A 16449-nucleotide genomic window follows, 5' to 3' on the forward strand; every position below is an offset into this window, starting at 1 on the left:
AGTAACAGGCAAAAGGAACCCCCCAAATTAAGTTCATGATCCAAAAGGCCATCTAAGTGATCCACGTTTCCAAAATTTCCCAAAGAAATCATTAGAATGTCTCAACTTTGTAGGAACTATTAACAGAAGATCACTGGAGGCACGTGACCCGTAAGAAGGGAAGTAATGCTCCCCACCGACACTAGGGGGAGGTGTTGCGCAATTTATGGTCCTCGTGTTAAACATCCCTTCCATTCTCGTATTCTTTACTCCAATGGCCTGAGAAAACCATTTTGGTCTGGACTCTTAATAAGGGGAAATTATTTGGGTGTTTTTGATTTGGGGTCTGGAATTTTAAGCCACTGGCTTTGAATTATTAATGCAAAAACCATTCACTCAAAGTGAAGGAGGAAGATCAAAGAGGGAAAAGGCGATGCAAAACTCACGCCCAACTTGCAGCCGTGACCCCCCGGGAGACCCCAGAAGCTGGATCCACTCACCCCTCAGCTCCTGGGAGGAGCGGTTTGTCTCCGGCGCTGGGCTCTGGTGCATCGTCTTCGTCGGAGGAGCCAGCACTGGAGGACTCCTCGTCGCTGTCGGCCAGACAGAAGGCCCTGGGCCTGCAACTGATCAGGGCAGAGTCACCAGGCTGCCCGCCCAGCGCAGGCTCTGCTTAGGAAGCGCACGCGCTCCACTGCCACCATGGCTATGGTGGTAGCACTCCCCGCCCCCCCCTCACCCAGACAGAAGAGGCCTAATCCCAGAATCCTCGGATGGGCCTGGTCCCCCGGGAGACCCTTCAGCGCCCAGTCCCGGGCAGAACGGCCGCGGACTTTCGCCAGGAGGGTTGGATTCTGCGCATGCGTCAGAAAGACAGGCGGTCAGAGTGTGATGCGGTCCACACAAAATGCAGTGATCTCGTCAACAGTGCAGAGCAGCCAATGGGAGGTGAGTGGAAAGAATGAAGATTGCACGGGTGACGGACAGCTCATGTTAGTGACGTGACCAACTAATGGATGACGGGGTTGTTCAGGTAAGTCCTCTAACACTGGCTGAGTTCAAAAAAATTGTGCTTTCTGGCTTAGGCATCTCCAAGTTAGTTTTGGCTCCAGACTTCTTCCTTGTGAAATTACATACCCCCACTCCCGCCCCAGCTCCTGAAGGTCACAGAAAAAGCCAGCAACCAGGGGTACAAATCTCAAGGGATTCCAGGAGGCAACTGACATGGGAAGCCAGGAACCTTTCAGGAGAAGTACTAGTTTAAAACTTCTTTTAAAATGAATAAAAAGCTTCATCAGAGAGCAATGTTCCTCATGAATCTTTCCAGGGTAGGTTCTCAGTTTCCAGAGGCCTGGAGGGTCTGTATCACCAGCAGTGGCGAGTGATCAAGGCTCCCCACTGAGGGCACTGGAGGGCTCCCGGCTGAGCTCTGGCCCCACAAAAGGCAGCTTCCTCCCTGAAGGGAGGCTTTACTTCGGAGAGGCAGAGAGACAGAAGGCAGGGCCCATCTCAGGCTCAGAGACTTGATGGGGACAAAATGAACAAGGGACAGAACTATCTCTGAACATTGTTACGCCATCAACGGTCACTAAGCAGAGGGTCGGTCTTATGATTTTGAGAAGAACAAAATCACCAGGACAGGGGAAGGCATCCCAGCTTAGGTGCCGTCTCCTGCATTCGAAACCCTCTGGGGTTTTCTCAGATGCTGTCCTTGGCCACCAGAAGCCTGTACGGGTGCTCATCTTCTGACCAGCAAGGGCCAAGGGCACCCGAGGGTAGCACACCTGCCAGTGCGGCCTTGAAGGCCCAGCTGAGGTCCCAGCACGGGGAGGAGGGCTCTGAAATCTCCGCCCTGAAACAGGAGCCCGGCTGTAAGAGGACCTACCTGGCAGGACACCCGGATCCTCCTCAACCCTGCTCTGAAACATTAGAGCCCACGCTCTAGCCAACGGGCTTGAGTGTGGTGTTGAGAAGAAACTCCCTCTGCAGACACAAAGGCCTCTTGTCCCTGGCCTCGGGGACAGCACCTGACTCTTCCTCCTTCCATCAGAGGCCTGGCCAGTCCAGGAAATGCTCAGGTGTCCCCGCTGGTCACAAAACCATCTCAGCCCTTTCAAGGGTTGGGCGGCCCTCACAGAGCTCTTCTTTTATATAAAAGGCAAAACAGGATTCCTAAGAAAGCTTACACGGGGACTTGGGATGAAGAAAGTCAGGGAAGTAAATCCCCAAAGATCATGTGACCTTTCTCAGAAACCTAGCTTACTTCTTAGGAACATGACGGTGCCCTCTGGTTCAGACAGCATGCTGCCAGGTAAGGAATCTACACAGCACCAAAGGCTGCCTCGGTATCTTGGACCGCAGTGAAACCTGCAGAGCCACTGGCCCCTCCTGTCCCCACTGGTATTTGTCATCTGGCAGCCTCCTGACCTGAGGCAGAAGATGCCAAAGGCTGAGCACTGCAGTGAGCTCTCGGGTTCCTGAATTAACCCTCCGCAAGACAGAGAACAGGACAAATTTTGTGGCTTGAAGTTAATAATTTAGACAATGCCTTATCAGTTAAAATAGATCAGATGACATGAAATTCTGATTGTGGCTAAATGGTACCTCTCCTTTCTGCCCGGGGAGCTATATTATGCAGCACCAACAATAATTAAAAGTGGGGCTAAATGTCTGGCTGATTCAAGTTTATAACTGAATATGCATTTTGTGATCTCAGACTTATGATGAATTTCAGAGAAAGACACCCTGCACATTCTTATATATAAGGTGTGCTAGTACATGATAAGCCTATTTTTTAAAACACACCTTGGGATTCCAGATGAGAGTCATATCCCTTCTAAGAGTCACCTTAAAGGGCTGATTCCAGTTTCGCTGCCCCTGCTAAAAATCTTTTTGGAAATGTGCTTGGAGTTGGACACGTAGGGAAAGTGAATTATTTTATCACGGATACTCTGTCTTGAACCAAACATTTCTTAGCCTCACAATCACTGGCACCTCTGAGTGATGCCTGGCAATTACTCAAATATCTGATTCATCTAGAAAAAGTAGGATGATTTGCTGTCACTCAGAGTACCTAAAAGAAGGTCACAGACACTAGAGGCAGTTCTACAAAGGAGCTCCAAAGAATGCTTCAAGTGAAGGGTGCATAATTAAACAGCCCAGTGAGGCGACTGCTTGGCGGGAACCACACTCTTAAGAGTGTTCGTTTTAACAGAAATCAGGCCCACACGTCTGCTACAGATACACGTCCATGTACACCCCCAGTTAGACTGAGTCACAGCGTGGATGACAAGGACGGGGTTCCCAGGACATCAGGGCCTCGGGGCAGGGTAGAGGACTTGGGTACACTGAGCAGCCTAATATGGAGGTCGGGGAGCCCCGCTACGGGACTTGCACACCAGCCCAGGCTGCCGTGGTAGAGCACAGACAGGCCGTGTACCTCACAGCAAACGCCGGCCCCAACGTTCATTTAAAGAGCAGCCAACGTGCAGAACATTCCCCCTTCCTGACTCACTTAGGTCCCCTTCAGGCAATTCCTAAAGTTCCGACGCCCAGCTCACCACCTGAATTCCATTTTGAGCGTCTTAGGGCCCAAGGTTACCATAACTACCGTACACAACCAGAAGACTATTGGGGAAATGAAAAGACTAAAGGAAAAATGTCTGCAAGTACAAAGTGAACCCACATTTCAAAGGGACAGGCCTTCACTAGAGTGAAGAAACACAGACTTCTCACCACCAGCCTTGGGGGTGACGTGAGAACAGGAACAGACTTTCTACGGCAAGTAGGGCTTCCTGAGGGCTGAGCAGCATCTCCTCGGGGACTTCCCAGGGCACAGTCATTTGCATGCTTGAAGGGGGTCAGACAAAAGCAGTGAGACCAAGCAGAGGCCCTGCCAGAGCAGGACGATAGGGGACAAGCCCCCAGCCGGAAGTGAGCCTTGGACTGGCAGCCACGAGATAAAGGGAGGAAAGGGCTGCTGCTGGCCCACTCTTCACACTCGGGGCTCTAGGAGGGGCTTCCTGAAGGAAACCAAGGATCATGTACCAGCCACAGGTGCAGGGACTCCACCTCTCCTCTGGTACTCAGCCTCAGGGCGATTGCTCAGCTCGTGACTGAGAAGTGATGCGAGAATCACTTCTGGGATTAGGCTCTTAGGTACGGATGAGCTTTCCAGAGGCTCTCAGAGCTCCCAGATATTGTGAGCCAAGTGGTGTGTGTGTAGGCATCTTTCTGGGGCAAGGATCCAGAACTCTCAGATTCCCAATTGGGTCCTTTTTGCAAAAAAAAAAAAAAAAAAAAAAAGGGTTAAGGGTTCATTTTTCCAGGCCTTTTTCTCCCAAGGTCAAGTGCTTTGGAATTATATTTGTCTTTGCTTTTAAAATTAAATGACAGCCAATTACACATCAACATAAAAGTTAACACCCTCACAGGAAGGCAAAACATACCAGACTCTACTGGGAAAAAATGGTACTTTAGATATATATTAAACATTAAATATAATACATTATATTCTTAAAGCAGAGCATATTTTTCATGCAGTCTAGAGAAGCACTGCTTGCTCAGAAACATGTCCATCCTCTGATCAGCCGAGTTTTACGAACTTGAAATTGCTCCAGGAGAGCCACATGAACAACAGTGGACGTGGGACGCCTCAGCGGCAAGGATCTCAGGGACCCGGCCATGATGGGGCCCCACCTGCCCACAAGACCCCCTTCTTTCTAGTGGAGCCCCAGCAGCTGTGGGCAGCTCGGGGCTGTTTCCAGAAAGGGCTCCCTGCACGAATGCCCCTGATTTAAGTCTGCTCTGTCTCGCTCCTGGTTAGTTAGAGCTCATTTTCAAGACCGCTTCTGCCTGCGGTGCTTGGTTTTACTGGCAGCTGTCTTTGCAGTTCTGCTGTCCTGGGGCTGGCCTGATGGCGCTCAGCGGGGCATGGCACTGGGGAGGGGTAGCTGGGGACAGAAGCTGGGTTTGACTTGAGGCCTGGATCAGAACCCCGGCGATCCCAATCAAGGAAAGCCTCTTAAGCGCTCCTGATCTCAATCCTCTCAGATCTACAAACGGGGCCTTTATGTCAGGGGATGTGATGAAAGGACAAGCTTCCTTGTGGTGTCACATGGGTCCACACGAGGCTCAGCACTGATGGGGGGATGAAATGCTACACGGAGGGCCGATCAATAGCACTCACCGGAAAACACAATCCACAGATTGCCGAATCCAAACACATTTTAACAAACAGTAGAAAGGTGAAAGGAAAACAGCACAGATACAGGTTAGATTGCATACAGCAGGTGAGATTCTCCAGTAATTAAAATATAAACATTTTCATTAAATCTCCTGGACACATCACATCATCTCAGTCGAAGAATGTTCTGGAATGTATGACCCAACTCCCCCCATCTACTGTGTGTCTACCACAAGTGTGAATTACAAGCATCAGGGCAGCAGCATAACAAAGCAAACACCTAAGAAGAGCCTGTGTCTTATGTCTGTATTCAGATGCTGGGAGGATGGCTCCATCATTTTACTACTCATTCCATGCAAACAGGTTAAAGATGTGAGATGCAGACTCTAATCAGCATTTTTCAGTCTGATAACAATAATATAATTTAAATTTGTCATCTGAAGCAGTCATGTTTAAGGTGTGTGGGAATGTAAAAGGTCCCAGCTTATTCAGTCTAGGCATCTAAGGGGAAAAAAATCAACTTCATCAATCGGCTCAAAAATTGGGAATATTTACAAAGTCAGACAACTCCGCAGCAGATGCAGTATCTTCTACTAAGAAAGGCATTTACTAAGAAAATCAATGGTGTATTATTTAGGGAAAATACATTTCAAAACACTTTAGAAGCACCCTCTTGGCTGCAAAGTCAATCATCTAATTATAAATAATTCTGACACTGTGATTAAAGCAGATAGACCCCTGAAGGACCTCAGCCTGACCCACATATTGCTATTTGTGGCTGTAAGTTGGAGAAGGATCTTTCTGGATGGTGATTCTTTTCACAGAGCATTTTACTGTGCAGCCTGCCCTGCTGATCTGAATCAGGGATGCTTCCTGGGTAATCAGTACTGTGCAGTCCCGAGGCTGGTGGCCGACAGCACTGAGCAGAGGTGGGGATTCATGGTCTGTCTGCAGGGGATGAAACCAGGAAACATTCCCTGAAATCCTCTGTGGCCAGGAAATGCTTCCATGGAAGCTCACTCAACCTTGGGTCTGCTGCTAAGTCACTTCAGTCGTGTCCGACTCTGTGCGACCCCATAGACGGCAGCCCACCAGGCTCCCCCGTCCCTGGGATTCTCCAGGCAAGAACACTGGAGTGGGTTGCCATTTCCTTCTCCAATGCATGAAAGGGAAACGTGAAAGTGAAGTCGCTCAGTTGTGTCCGACTCTGTGCGACCCCATGGACTTCAGCCCACCAGGCTCCTCTGTCCATGGGATTCTCCAGGCAAGAGTACTGGAGTGGGTGGCCATTGCCTTCTCCAACCTTGGGTCTACTACACAACAAAGCTGCTTCTCAAGGGCTGGAGGGAGAAGGAGGTTCCCCGGGGTTGGGTTAGTAAATTCATATAGCCCCTTACCCTTCTTTGCCAATTTCTCCAACCTTCAGGGCTTCAACAAGAGGCTCTTTACCTAGTTTGGTCAAATTCATTTTGGTCTCGAGAGTCATCAGAAAGGACCCGTTGTAGGACATTTCCAAATCGATCCAGAGTCCTGGAACAAGGGTTAGAAAAAAAGGTTTCTTTCCCCCAGAAAAACATGACTATGAATAACAGTATCAAAAGTTATATTTTAAAGTATCTAAGTAGGTATCACATTGCAAGTCTATATATACTGCCTGTACTACCAAGGCATGTGAGAGGAGACTGTGAAACAAGAAGTTTCTAGAAATAGTTCAAGCATCTGGAAAATTGCCAGCATTTCAACACCCATTACAATGATCAGAGTGACCTCAGCACCCGTTGTTAGAGATGGAAGAGTCTGGCCCTCTGGGTTCTTCTTACACTTAGTAAGAAACACAACCCCCAGGAGGAGACGGCTTGTCTCAGGACAAAGGCGGGACGACGTCTGCTGATTCTCAGTGGGTTAGAGGCAGAGGAGAGGTGCAGAGACTTCACAGCAGGTTGGGCTCTTTAAAGACACAAGTGAGAACCACTGTCTGTCTTGAAATTCTCCCTTCTTAGGGTGGGGGTGGGGAGGGGCACAGAAAATGGTTCAGGTTTAGCTTGGTATGATAAGGATGGTGACAAGACCTTTTACAACCCTTTTCTTTCTGGAAACTGTGTAGTAATGGCAGCAAAAGTATTTATGTTCCAGCCCCAGGATTAACCAGATAAAGCTGGGTAACCACTTTGTACACCTTTGCTTTAAAACTGGTCATGTTGATGACAACATATCTTAGAGGCTTTTGGCTTTGTGGAATTTCACTGGGAAGGCCCATCAGAAGTGGCCATTGACCAGATGTCTAAAATGCAAACAGAGGTCATCTCATGACCTTCTACCCAGGGTCCTAGAATTCAGCAGGCAGGACAGACCACACTGTGATTTTGACACTCCAAGCGCCACAGCACCTCATGGACTTCCCGTCAAAATGTGGTCCTTCAAGTGGGTGTTTAGATGTTAATAAACTTATAAGATAAATATCTGAAAGGAAGCAGGAAATTAATTGAAAATCATGTTCACACACAGCCGCATTTTCAAGTAATTACAGTAAATAACCTATTCCCTGTTTGGCCACCAAGCATTAACGGTACAACTCCTCACTAAAGGCAGAATAATTTCCATTTTGCTTTCACCAAACTCCTTTTTATTATAATTGAAGGTAATTATTTTCCATGAATGACCTGGTCTAATTGATATGCAGATCAGCTGTGAATGTCTTTGCAGCAACTCACAAAACTGCTCTATTTCTTGCTTATGTTAAACACTTAAAAATCATTAATTAGCTTTGCTTTCCAAAGGCACTGTTACTGAAAATAAGGGCACACCTGCTCTAATAAAGATATTTAGTCATTCATCACTTCCAAAAGAAAGGGGATTAGGGTAAAAGGCTTGATATTAATAGATTTTTAAGCTCAATATAAAGAGAACATCAATAAAGAAGATTTATCTTTAAAAAAAAAAGAAGTTATTTGTTTTTGTGTATCTCCAGCTTTATTTAACTTGAGAATCAATAGACTCAAACTACCTGTGTGCTGTCTGTATTCATACATGATCATTTCCTTTGAAAACCCTACTCGTAGGTTTCCAATAAATATTACTAGTTCGGATTCCTTTTGAAGGCGGTCATATTTATATACATATATATACACACACACACTTTTTTTTAGTGCTAACAAGTTTTAAAATTCCAGAGTCATATATAACTTTCCATTTGTACTTATCCTTAGCTTCCCTCTTTATTTTTTAAAATTAATTTATTTAATTAGAATACAATTGCTTAACAATGGTGTGTTAGTTTCTGCTGTACAACAACATGAGTCAGCTAAGGCTATCATATTAAAAGAACCAGAATTTACTTGTTATAAAGTGGAAGCGTTCGCCTGTTTTTTAAATAAGGGGATATGGATAAAGGTTTGGTAAACAGCTGCGCACACCCTGCTCATCGGGACACTCCACCCAGTCACTGTGGTCAGGCCCCTCTGAGCTGAGGCTGGAAAGAGGGGAGAAGAGTACGTGGAGCCCAGTCACATGGACCAGGGCTTGGGCTCCCCTGAAAATTTCTTGACCTCTGGGCACCAGCCTCCTCTTCTGTACCAGGGAGATGACGCTGCTTACACAGCCAGCGCCTGGTGCATCCTGGCAGGGCTCTTCCCTTTCTGTGCCATCGCCAGCCCACTTCCTTCCACGACTCTGGGCTGCAGCCTAGCTTGCTATTGTTGCTGTGGCTCTTGGGAACCAGACCAGAGGAGGCCAAGGGGCCAGAGGGAAGAGGCTGCACCAGGCAGCCAGACAGCCCTGTCTGGCTGGGAAGTGGAGGGTGGTACATGGACATCTGACCAAGCTTCTGCATAGGGGATGGAGCCTGTTTTTGTATCACTATATATGTCCCATGATGGTTGGATGGCATCACCAATTCAATAATGGACACGAACTTGGGCAAACTCCGGGAAACAGTGAGGGATAGGGAAGCCTGGTGTGCAGTAGTCCAGGGGCTCAAAAGAGTTGGACACGACTGAGCGACTGAACAAAGTATGTCCCGTGAGACCCACCCATGGGGCCCTGCTTAGTCCTCGTTCTCAGTGAAGATGCAGAGTCAAGAATGGTTTGAGAATCTTTAAATACAGATATAAAGTACAAACACTCAAATTATCCTAATATGGCATGCTTGCATTCAGATGAGGATGAGACGACTATCTGAACATTAGATGTAAAGAAAAAATATGTTTTTGTGACAATGATTCAGCAGCAAAAATCGCCCTGAAAAGCTTGGAGCACATACACCTGGAGCCAAGAGCACCTGGTTACATAAAGAGTGAGTCAGGAGTTCCCACCTTGCAGAGCTGAAGGATGAAATCAACAGTTACCAGAAAGGGACAAATGTAGCAACACTGAAGTGGGGACACACGCTGTGTCCTGAGTGGCACCCTGACCCTAACGGGCTGCACACTCCTCACCTGGGTGAGCGCAGGAACAGTTTCTTCTGGGCTCTTGACAAAGATTAAGACTTCCTTGTGAGGCATTTCATTTAAAATGCGGCTTCCAGACTCCCTTGGTGGTACTGTGGATAAGAATCCCCCTGCCAGTGCAGGGGACACAGGTTTGATCCCTGTACCATATGCCACAGAGCAATCAGCCGGTGCCTTAGAGCCGGGGTACCGCAAGTACTGAGCCCACACTCCCCAGAACCTGTGCCCCCCAACAAGAGAAGCCTGTGCACCAAGACTCGAGTAGCCCCCGCTTGCCGCAACTAGAGAGAAAACCCATTTGCAGCAATGAAGACCCAGCACAGCCAAAAAAAGTAAATAATAACAATAAATAAATAATTTTAAAAATTCTGCTTAGTATAACCACCTGGTCTTGGTAGCTCTCAAGGACAAAAACCAGAAGTTAAGGAGCAGGACAATTTTTTAAGTCTTTTAAACAGGAGTAAGGTGGGCTTCCCCTTGGCTCAGTAGTAAAGAATCCAGCTGCAGTGCAGGAGACACAGGAGCAGTGGGTTCGATCCCTGGGTGGGGAAGATCCCCTGGAGGAGGGGCATGGCAACCCACTCCAGTATTTTTGCCTGGAGAATCCCATGGTCAGAGGAGCCTGGCGGGCTACAGTCTGTGAGGTTGCACAGGGTCAGACACGACTGAGCACAGCACAGGGCAGTCATCCTGAAAGGCTCTCCGGAAAGGGTGTGAACGCAAAGGGTCTTGTCTTAGTCTCTCAGGCTGTGGAACAAAATACCGCAAACTGCGTGGCTGAAAAAACAGATACTTATTTGGCACGGCTTTGGAGGCTGGAAGCCCAAGATCAAGGTGCCAGCCGATCCAGTCCTCGTGAGGGCTCTCTTCCTGGTTTGCAGACAGCCACCTTCACCTGTGTCCTCCTGCGGCCAACAGCGAGTTAGCTCTCTGGTCTCTTCTCCGGGGGCACTAATCCCATCGTGACGTCATCTAAACCCAATCACCCCAAAGGCCCTGTCTCTACCATCTCATTGCAGGTAGGGCCTCAACAGATGGATCTGGGAGGGACCCAAACATTCAGTCCATGAGGTCTCTACCACATGAGGGGTCTTCATGTTGCGAGGCCGTCCAGTGGTGACGGGTGGCACCTGATTACCAGCAAGTCCCCGTCCGCCTTTCACTGGCGACAGGGGAAGCACAACTGACACTGAACGTGACAAACTTCAGTCGGGCTTCACACAAGGGCCTGAAGAGCGCAGAAGGCTCTTTTTTGTTTCTCTTCAACTGCGTAAGGGAAGGATCACCTTCCACCACCACTGTTATCCAGAGGGAGACTGCAGCAAAAGTCACTACTCACTTTTATGCGGCAAAAGTGAGTAGTAGTGTAACTCCACCCCAAAGTGTTTATTGAGTTCTTTTTTTCTCTTTTAACATAGCTGCTGTCTTTTTTTTCCCTCCTGGCCGCATTGGGTCTTAGCCGCGCGCGGCACTTGGGATCTTTGCCACGTCATGCGGGATCTTTCTTGTTGCAGTTCACGGGCTCTCTAGTTGTGACACTGTTGCTCAGTAGTTGCAGGGCACAGGCTTAGCTGTTCCACGGCATGTAGGATCTTAGTTCCCCAATCAGGGATCAAACCCAGGTCCCCTGCATTGCAAGGTGCATTCTTAATCACTGGACCACCAGGAAAGTCCTGTTTATTGAGTTCTTGACACAAGCCATCAGACCTCAAGACTTTGAGCTAAACCCCTATCCTCAGGAAGTTGATGCCTGAAGAATAACAACAGCCTGGGCCGTGGGGAGCAGAGCAGACTGAGATGCCACCACAGGTAGAACACGTACCCTGGTGCCTGTCACCCGAGACAAGCAGAACAGAGCTTCTTCCGCCTTCTCCCTGGTGGTTCATTTAATAGATTCTACTAGGGCTTCCCTGGTGGCTCAGTGGTAAAGAATCTGTCTGTTAGGCAGGAGATGGGCTCAATCCCTGGGTCGGAAGATCCCCTGGAGAAGCGCGTGACAACCCACTGCAATATTCTTGCCTGGAGAATCCCATGGACAGAGGAACCTGGCAGGCTACAGTCCATGGAGTTGCAAAGAGTCGGACACACTAAGGTGACTGAGCAGAAAGGCATTAGGACTAAGAAGCAGTCTTACCATGCTGGCAAAAATCCAGTAATTTCACTCAGCAATTCACTGCTGTGTTTACTATTAAAATAACCAAGGGGCCTCAGTCTCACTGGAGCAGGTTTAAGGGGCAGGGGCAGCTCAGGAGGCAAGACGCTCTGCAAGCCTTGCTCACTGAGCCTAGCTCATGTTACCTGCTCCTCCACTTCCCTCTACCTGTAACCATGGCTGATTTGCTCTCTGAAAGCCAACGTCTGGCATCCAAAGAACAAAAGCTCTCAGAATGGAAGATGTAGTCACATGTTATCAAGAACGGATGTTTGAGTTATTCAGCTCTTACAAGCACATCGGTGACTGTTCTGTTCCTGGCAAACAGACCGGTGCCATGTTGCTCCCTCAGATACCACAGGAAACTAGTATTGTTCCTCGTACTTGGGTGTGTCCTTTAGGACAGATGTCATCTTTGGTTCTTTTGACCTGTAACTGTTCTTGGAATGGCTCCGCCTTTCAATGTCGACACAGTCCCAAATCAGAGTCTCTCCTCCCCACCTCACCCAAGACCTGCAAATGGGTACATTTTTCTCCTTTCTGCAGAAAATATATTTTTTCTTTCTGCAACACCATCTGGCCAGACAGTGTACGTGCCATTCTTGTGCTGAGCCCACAGTCTGGCCTTGTCACTGTGGTTAGCCCTGGGCAGCTGCTCTCTTGATGAGGGTGTAGCCGACGGAACGGGAAGCTCACAGACTGACTCTGGTTGCACTCAGCTCACAGCACTAATAAAGGCACCAGGCACCATAAACCAAGGTCCAGAAGACAGTGTAGATGGTGGACCTGCCAGTCACGACTATGGGCATTTTTGGAGACAGACCAGCCTCCATTCCTGTGGGACACGGTCATCTTTCCAGAGAATCCGAGCTCTTTAGTGGAAACCTGGGTTGCTGGTTGGGTATCTTGAAACAGGGAAAACCAGTATCACATGGCACTCTTTCCATCCACTCAGTGACCATCTGCAGACTTAACTCCACGTCGCAAACATCCTGAAGACTAAATGAATTAATCTGAACCTGAGGGGGTCATAGTCCATGTCCCTGGTTCATCCTGACACTGCTGATGCCCCCGCAGGCACTGCTCTAAGACCTCTGGTTCCAGGTGTGGAAGATAAAAGCCTGGCCGACAGCCGAGGGTCCCCACTGCACCCCTTTGGGAAGATTTTACTGATCAGGCTTTGCAGCAGCGAACACCAGCAGCTTCCTGTGCGTCACCTGTGCTGAGGGTAATGCAAAGCGTTTCATCCCCACCATGACCAACAAAGGAGACGCTCCTGCCCTCAGCACTCTGTGGATGAGGAAACCGAGGTGCTGGGTGCTCAGTAACCTCCTGAGGCCTCGCTGTGGGATCACAAAGGAGCAGGGCCCGAAGGCAGGTGGCCTGGCCCAGAGCCGGCGCGCACACGAACCTCTGGCCTGGAAGCTGTGGAGCAGGATGAAGGCGAGGCTGCTGAGTGGCCTCTGCACGTCACCCCTTCTCTGAGCTTTGGCATCTAAACAGCGCGGGGTCCTGCTAGGGAACCTCCAATTGCCTCTCAAGTCTAAACAGTCGATCTAACCAATTCTTTAAGGGTTGGAAAAAGAAGCTACACATTTTCAATGAATTTTTTTAGTTTAAACTTTTTACTTTCTTCTGGGGTACAGCCAATTAACAATGCTGTGATAGCTTCAGGTGAACAGCTGCGAAGGGACCCAGTCATACATAAACAGGTATCCATTCTGCTCCAAACACCCCTCCCAACCAGGCTGCCACATAACATCGAGCAGAGTTCCCTGTGCTATACAGTAGGTCCTTGTTGGTTATCCATCATTTTAAATTAATTTTTATCCATAAAAAAAAAAGCTCAGGAGAGAATGGATCGAGAATGTACCAAATGTAGCAGAAACAGTCACCCGGTTATCTCTGAGTGGTGGGATGAAGGGTTATGTTTTCCTTTTTCCTTTTCTAAATATTCTAGCTTTTCCCACTTTGGGTATTCGTTGGATGAATGAAGGTATAAACATTACCCTAACAGAGTTAATAAAACAACCAGAAAGAGCCTGGCCTGGTGGCCCTCCAAGGTCAGGCCCTGGGGAGAGCAGCCGGTAGGGACGAGGGGTGGGAGGGGGAGGCTGTGTGGCCTGCGGGAAGGAAGGAGACCAGTCCCTGCCCCATGCAAGGTGTGTGGGGGGCGGGCAGGGATCAGAGAAATGAGGTGCACAGCCAATTTCTAAGGGACGGCCTTTCTCCACCTCCTGGCGGGAAGTGAAGGTGCCCCAGGAAGTAAGGGTCCTTTTCCCTTATTTGCTGTACGAGAACCTGGCTGTGTGTCCTGGAGCCAGGATAGGTCAGTGGTGGCAGATGACCCTAGGGAAGTCCCTAGAGTCAGTTTTAACAAGTCACTCCTGATTTTAATTTCCCCCAAAGCAAAGATTTCTCTTTGAGCAATGGAACCCAAGCCACACCGTCCCTTCACAGTCATTTCTGTTTTACCACCACATGCATCCTTTGCATAATTGGAAAAACCTAATTTGATCAAACTTTTAAAACCCACAGGCTTTATGTCTTTATCATTCCTTTCTTTAGTAACATTTCCTCCCTTGTTACATAACCAGGCAGATCTCTACAATTTGCCCCAAAAGGAGTTAAGTAAGCCTCAGATGGATTAACAACTGGCAAAGCTTTGATCTGTATAATAAAATGTCTGGCTGCAGCTCTGGCTCCAGAGGAACAGGAAAGAGACTTGAGACTGAGGCATTTAGTGTATTTCACTCAAAGCCTTACAAAGCTGCCCTGAGAGGCTGCAGAGTTCACAGCCACCAGGACGCTTCTTAAATGCTTCAAAGCCTAGCTCTGGCCCTTCCCCCCTCTCTGGAAATTTCTACTAATTCAACAAAGGACAGTCCTGAGATAAGAGACTGCAAATGCATTAGAAAACAGAGCATGCACACGTATTATTATATTTACTTTCTTTAAGCCCAACTCTCAGGAGGTTTATGTTAGCTGATCATTTACCAGCTTGTTACCAGCCAATTCCTAACGAGGCAAAGGGCAACCCAGAGCCTGCTAGAGCCAGAGGAAGGCAGGCCGCCCTGGAATGCCAATGGGGCCGAGATCCGGGCTCCGCACCTGACATGTAGATAATGCAGCTTTTAAAATTTCACTTGCGGTTGACAGAACTCTAGTAAGGCCATTTGTAAAGAAACAATCCTTTCCAGCTTTACTCTTGGTGAACCAGAAATTAACGAAACCTAGGAACACTCAGCTTCATCAAAGTGTAGACACAATTAAATGGTCACAGGTGATCTCAACATGCTATTAGATGGACCTCTGGATTTGCAAATATTTCTCTGCTCTTTCTCTGAAATCGATGAGATGCTAAGAACTAGGAAATATGAGCTTCACTGTCAGATGAAATACTTGTTAGAGCTGCTAACTGTAGAGCTGGGAAAAAAAAAAACAAAAAACCTCTTTGTATTTACATCAAATGTATACAACACAGAACTTGATTTCACTATGTTCAGGAGCCATCTGATGGAGCCTTACAGAGATAAAAGTAGATGCTAGAGTTTATAAATTTTACAAAACATTTACTTCAAAACAAACATCACTCTCTTGAGAAGTTGTAATTATTTTCTCTTTTACTTTGTTCCTGAGCTTTTTGAGGAATAGTGTAAATCTAGTTTAAGTGGAAAGAGGCTCTGGGCTTCCCTGGTGGTCTAGTGGTTAAGGATCCACCTGCCAATGCAGGGGACACAGGTTCCGTCCCTGGTCCAGGAAGATCCCACGTGCCTCGGGGCAACTCAGCTGGTGCGCCACAACTGCCGAGCCCGCGCACTGCAGTCACTGAAGCCTGCGTGCCTTAGAGCCCGCGCTCCGCAGTGAGACAAGCCACGGCAGTGTGGGAGGTGAGCGGGCCCGAAGCACAGCCAGCGCCTCTCACCCTGGCAAGGGCAATGGCCGTGCAGAGCCTGGTCACACGAAAGCTCAGGTCCCGGCCACGGGCATGCGGGCATCTCTGGGCTGGAGGAGGATCTTTAAGGATCCAGAAGACTAGAAGGAGGACTAGGAGGGGAAGTCCAGATATACTCCCCCTCATTTTAAGGTTGTGACCATTAAGAGCAGAAGACACACAGCATGAAATACGGTTAAAAACGCCTCCCCTAAAGTGAAAGTTGCTCAGTTGTGTCTGACTCTTTGAGACCCCATGGACTATACCCGCCAGGTTCCTCTGTCCGTGGAACTCTCCAGGCAAGAATACTGGAGTTGGCTGCCATTTCCTTCTTCAGGGGATCCTCTTGACCCAGAGATCAAACCCACTGCAGGCAGATTCTGCACCAGGGAAGCCTCCAAACACAAAGCCTTGGTTTTCAATCTGCAGTGCTGGCGACATTTTAACATTCATATAATTGCTCAGTTCCTCTCTAGACCCAGTTAAGAGTTACCTTGGTGGTCAACGTAAGGCTTGAAGGCCTGAAGGATTTTTGGCACAGCTACCCCCATGTCAAGTTCCGTCAGAGTTAGCTCATTCATGAAATACGGGAGCTGGAGGAGAGAAGGGAAAACGAAGGAGACACATCAGCAGCCTGGTTAACGTTAGAAGTCAATGGTCTCTCAGAGGGAACGATGGGGTGGGGGGAACACATTTATTTAGCCAAAATTTATTAAGCACACACCACATACGAGGCATCCTGTTACAGACAGAG

The 16449-nt window shown here is 48.3% G+C and overlaps 1 protein-coding gene across 2 annotated transcripts in view; it reads right to left on the bottom strand.

The window, feature by feature from the left end:
- Positions 1-16449, bottom strand: part of TEX2 (testis expressed 2) — a 113839-nt gene that overhangs the window by 8395 nt on the left and 88995 nt on the right. The window contains exons 7-9 of one of the 2 annotated variants that reach the window (XM_070773794.1): positions 16189-16288; positions 6562-6694; positions 480-599 (exon numbers count right to left, since the gene is read on the bottom strand). In XM_070773794.1, the coding sequence (XP_070629895.1) occupies positions 480-599; positions 6562-6694; positions 16189-16288 (353 nt within the window). Of the gene's footprint in view, positions 1-479; positions 606-6561; positions 6695-16188; positions 16289-16449 lie in introns of both variants that reach the window. The other variant, XM_019980840.2, reaches the window with a different exon arrangement.

This window comes from Bos indicus, chromosome 19 (genome assembly GCF_029378745.1).
Source record: "Bos indicus isolate NIAB-ARS_2022 breed Sahiwal x Tharparkar chromosome 19, NIAB-ARS_B.indTharparkar_mat_pri_1.0, whole genome shotgun sequence".
Classification (NCBI taxonomy): Eukaryota; Metazoa; Chordata; class Mammalia; order Artiodactyla; family Bovidae; genus Bos; species Bos indicus.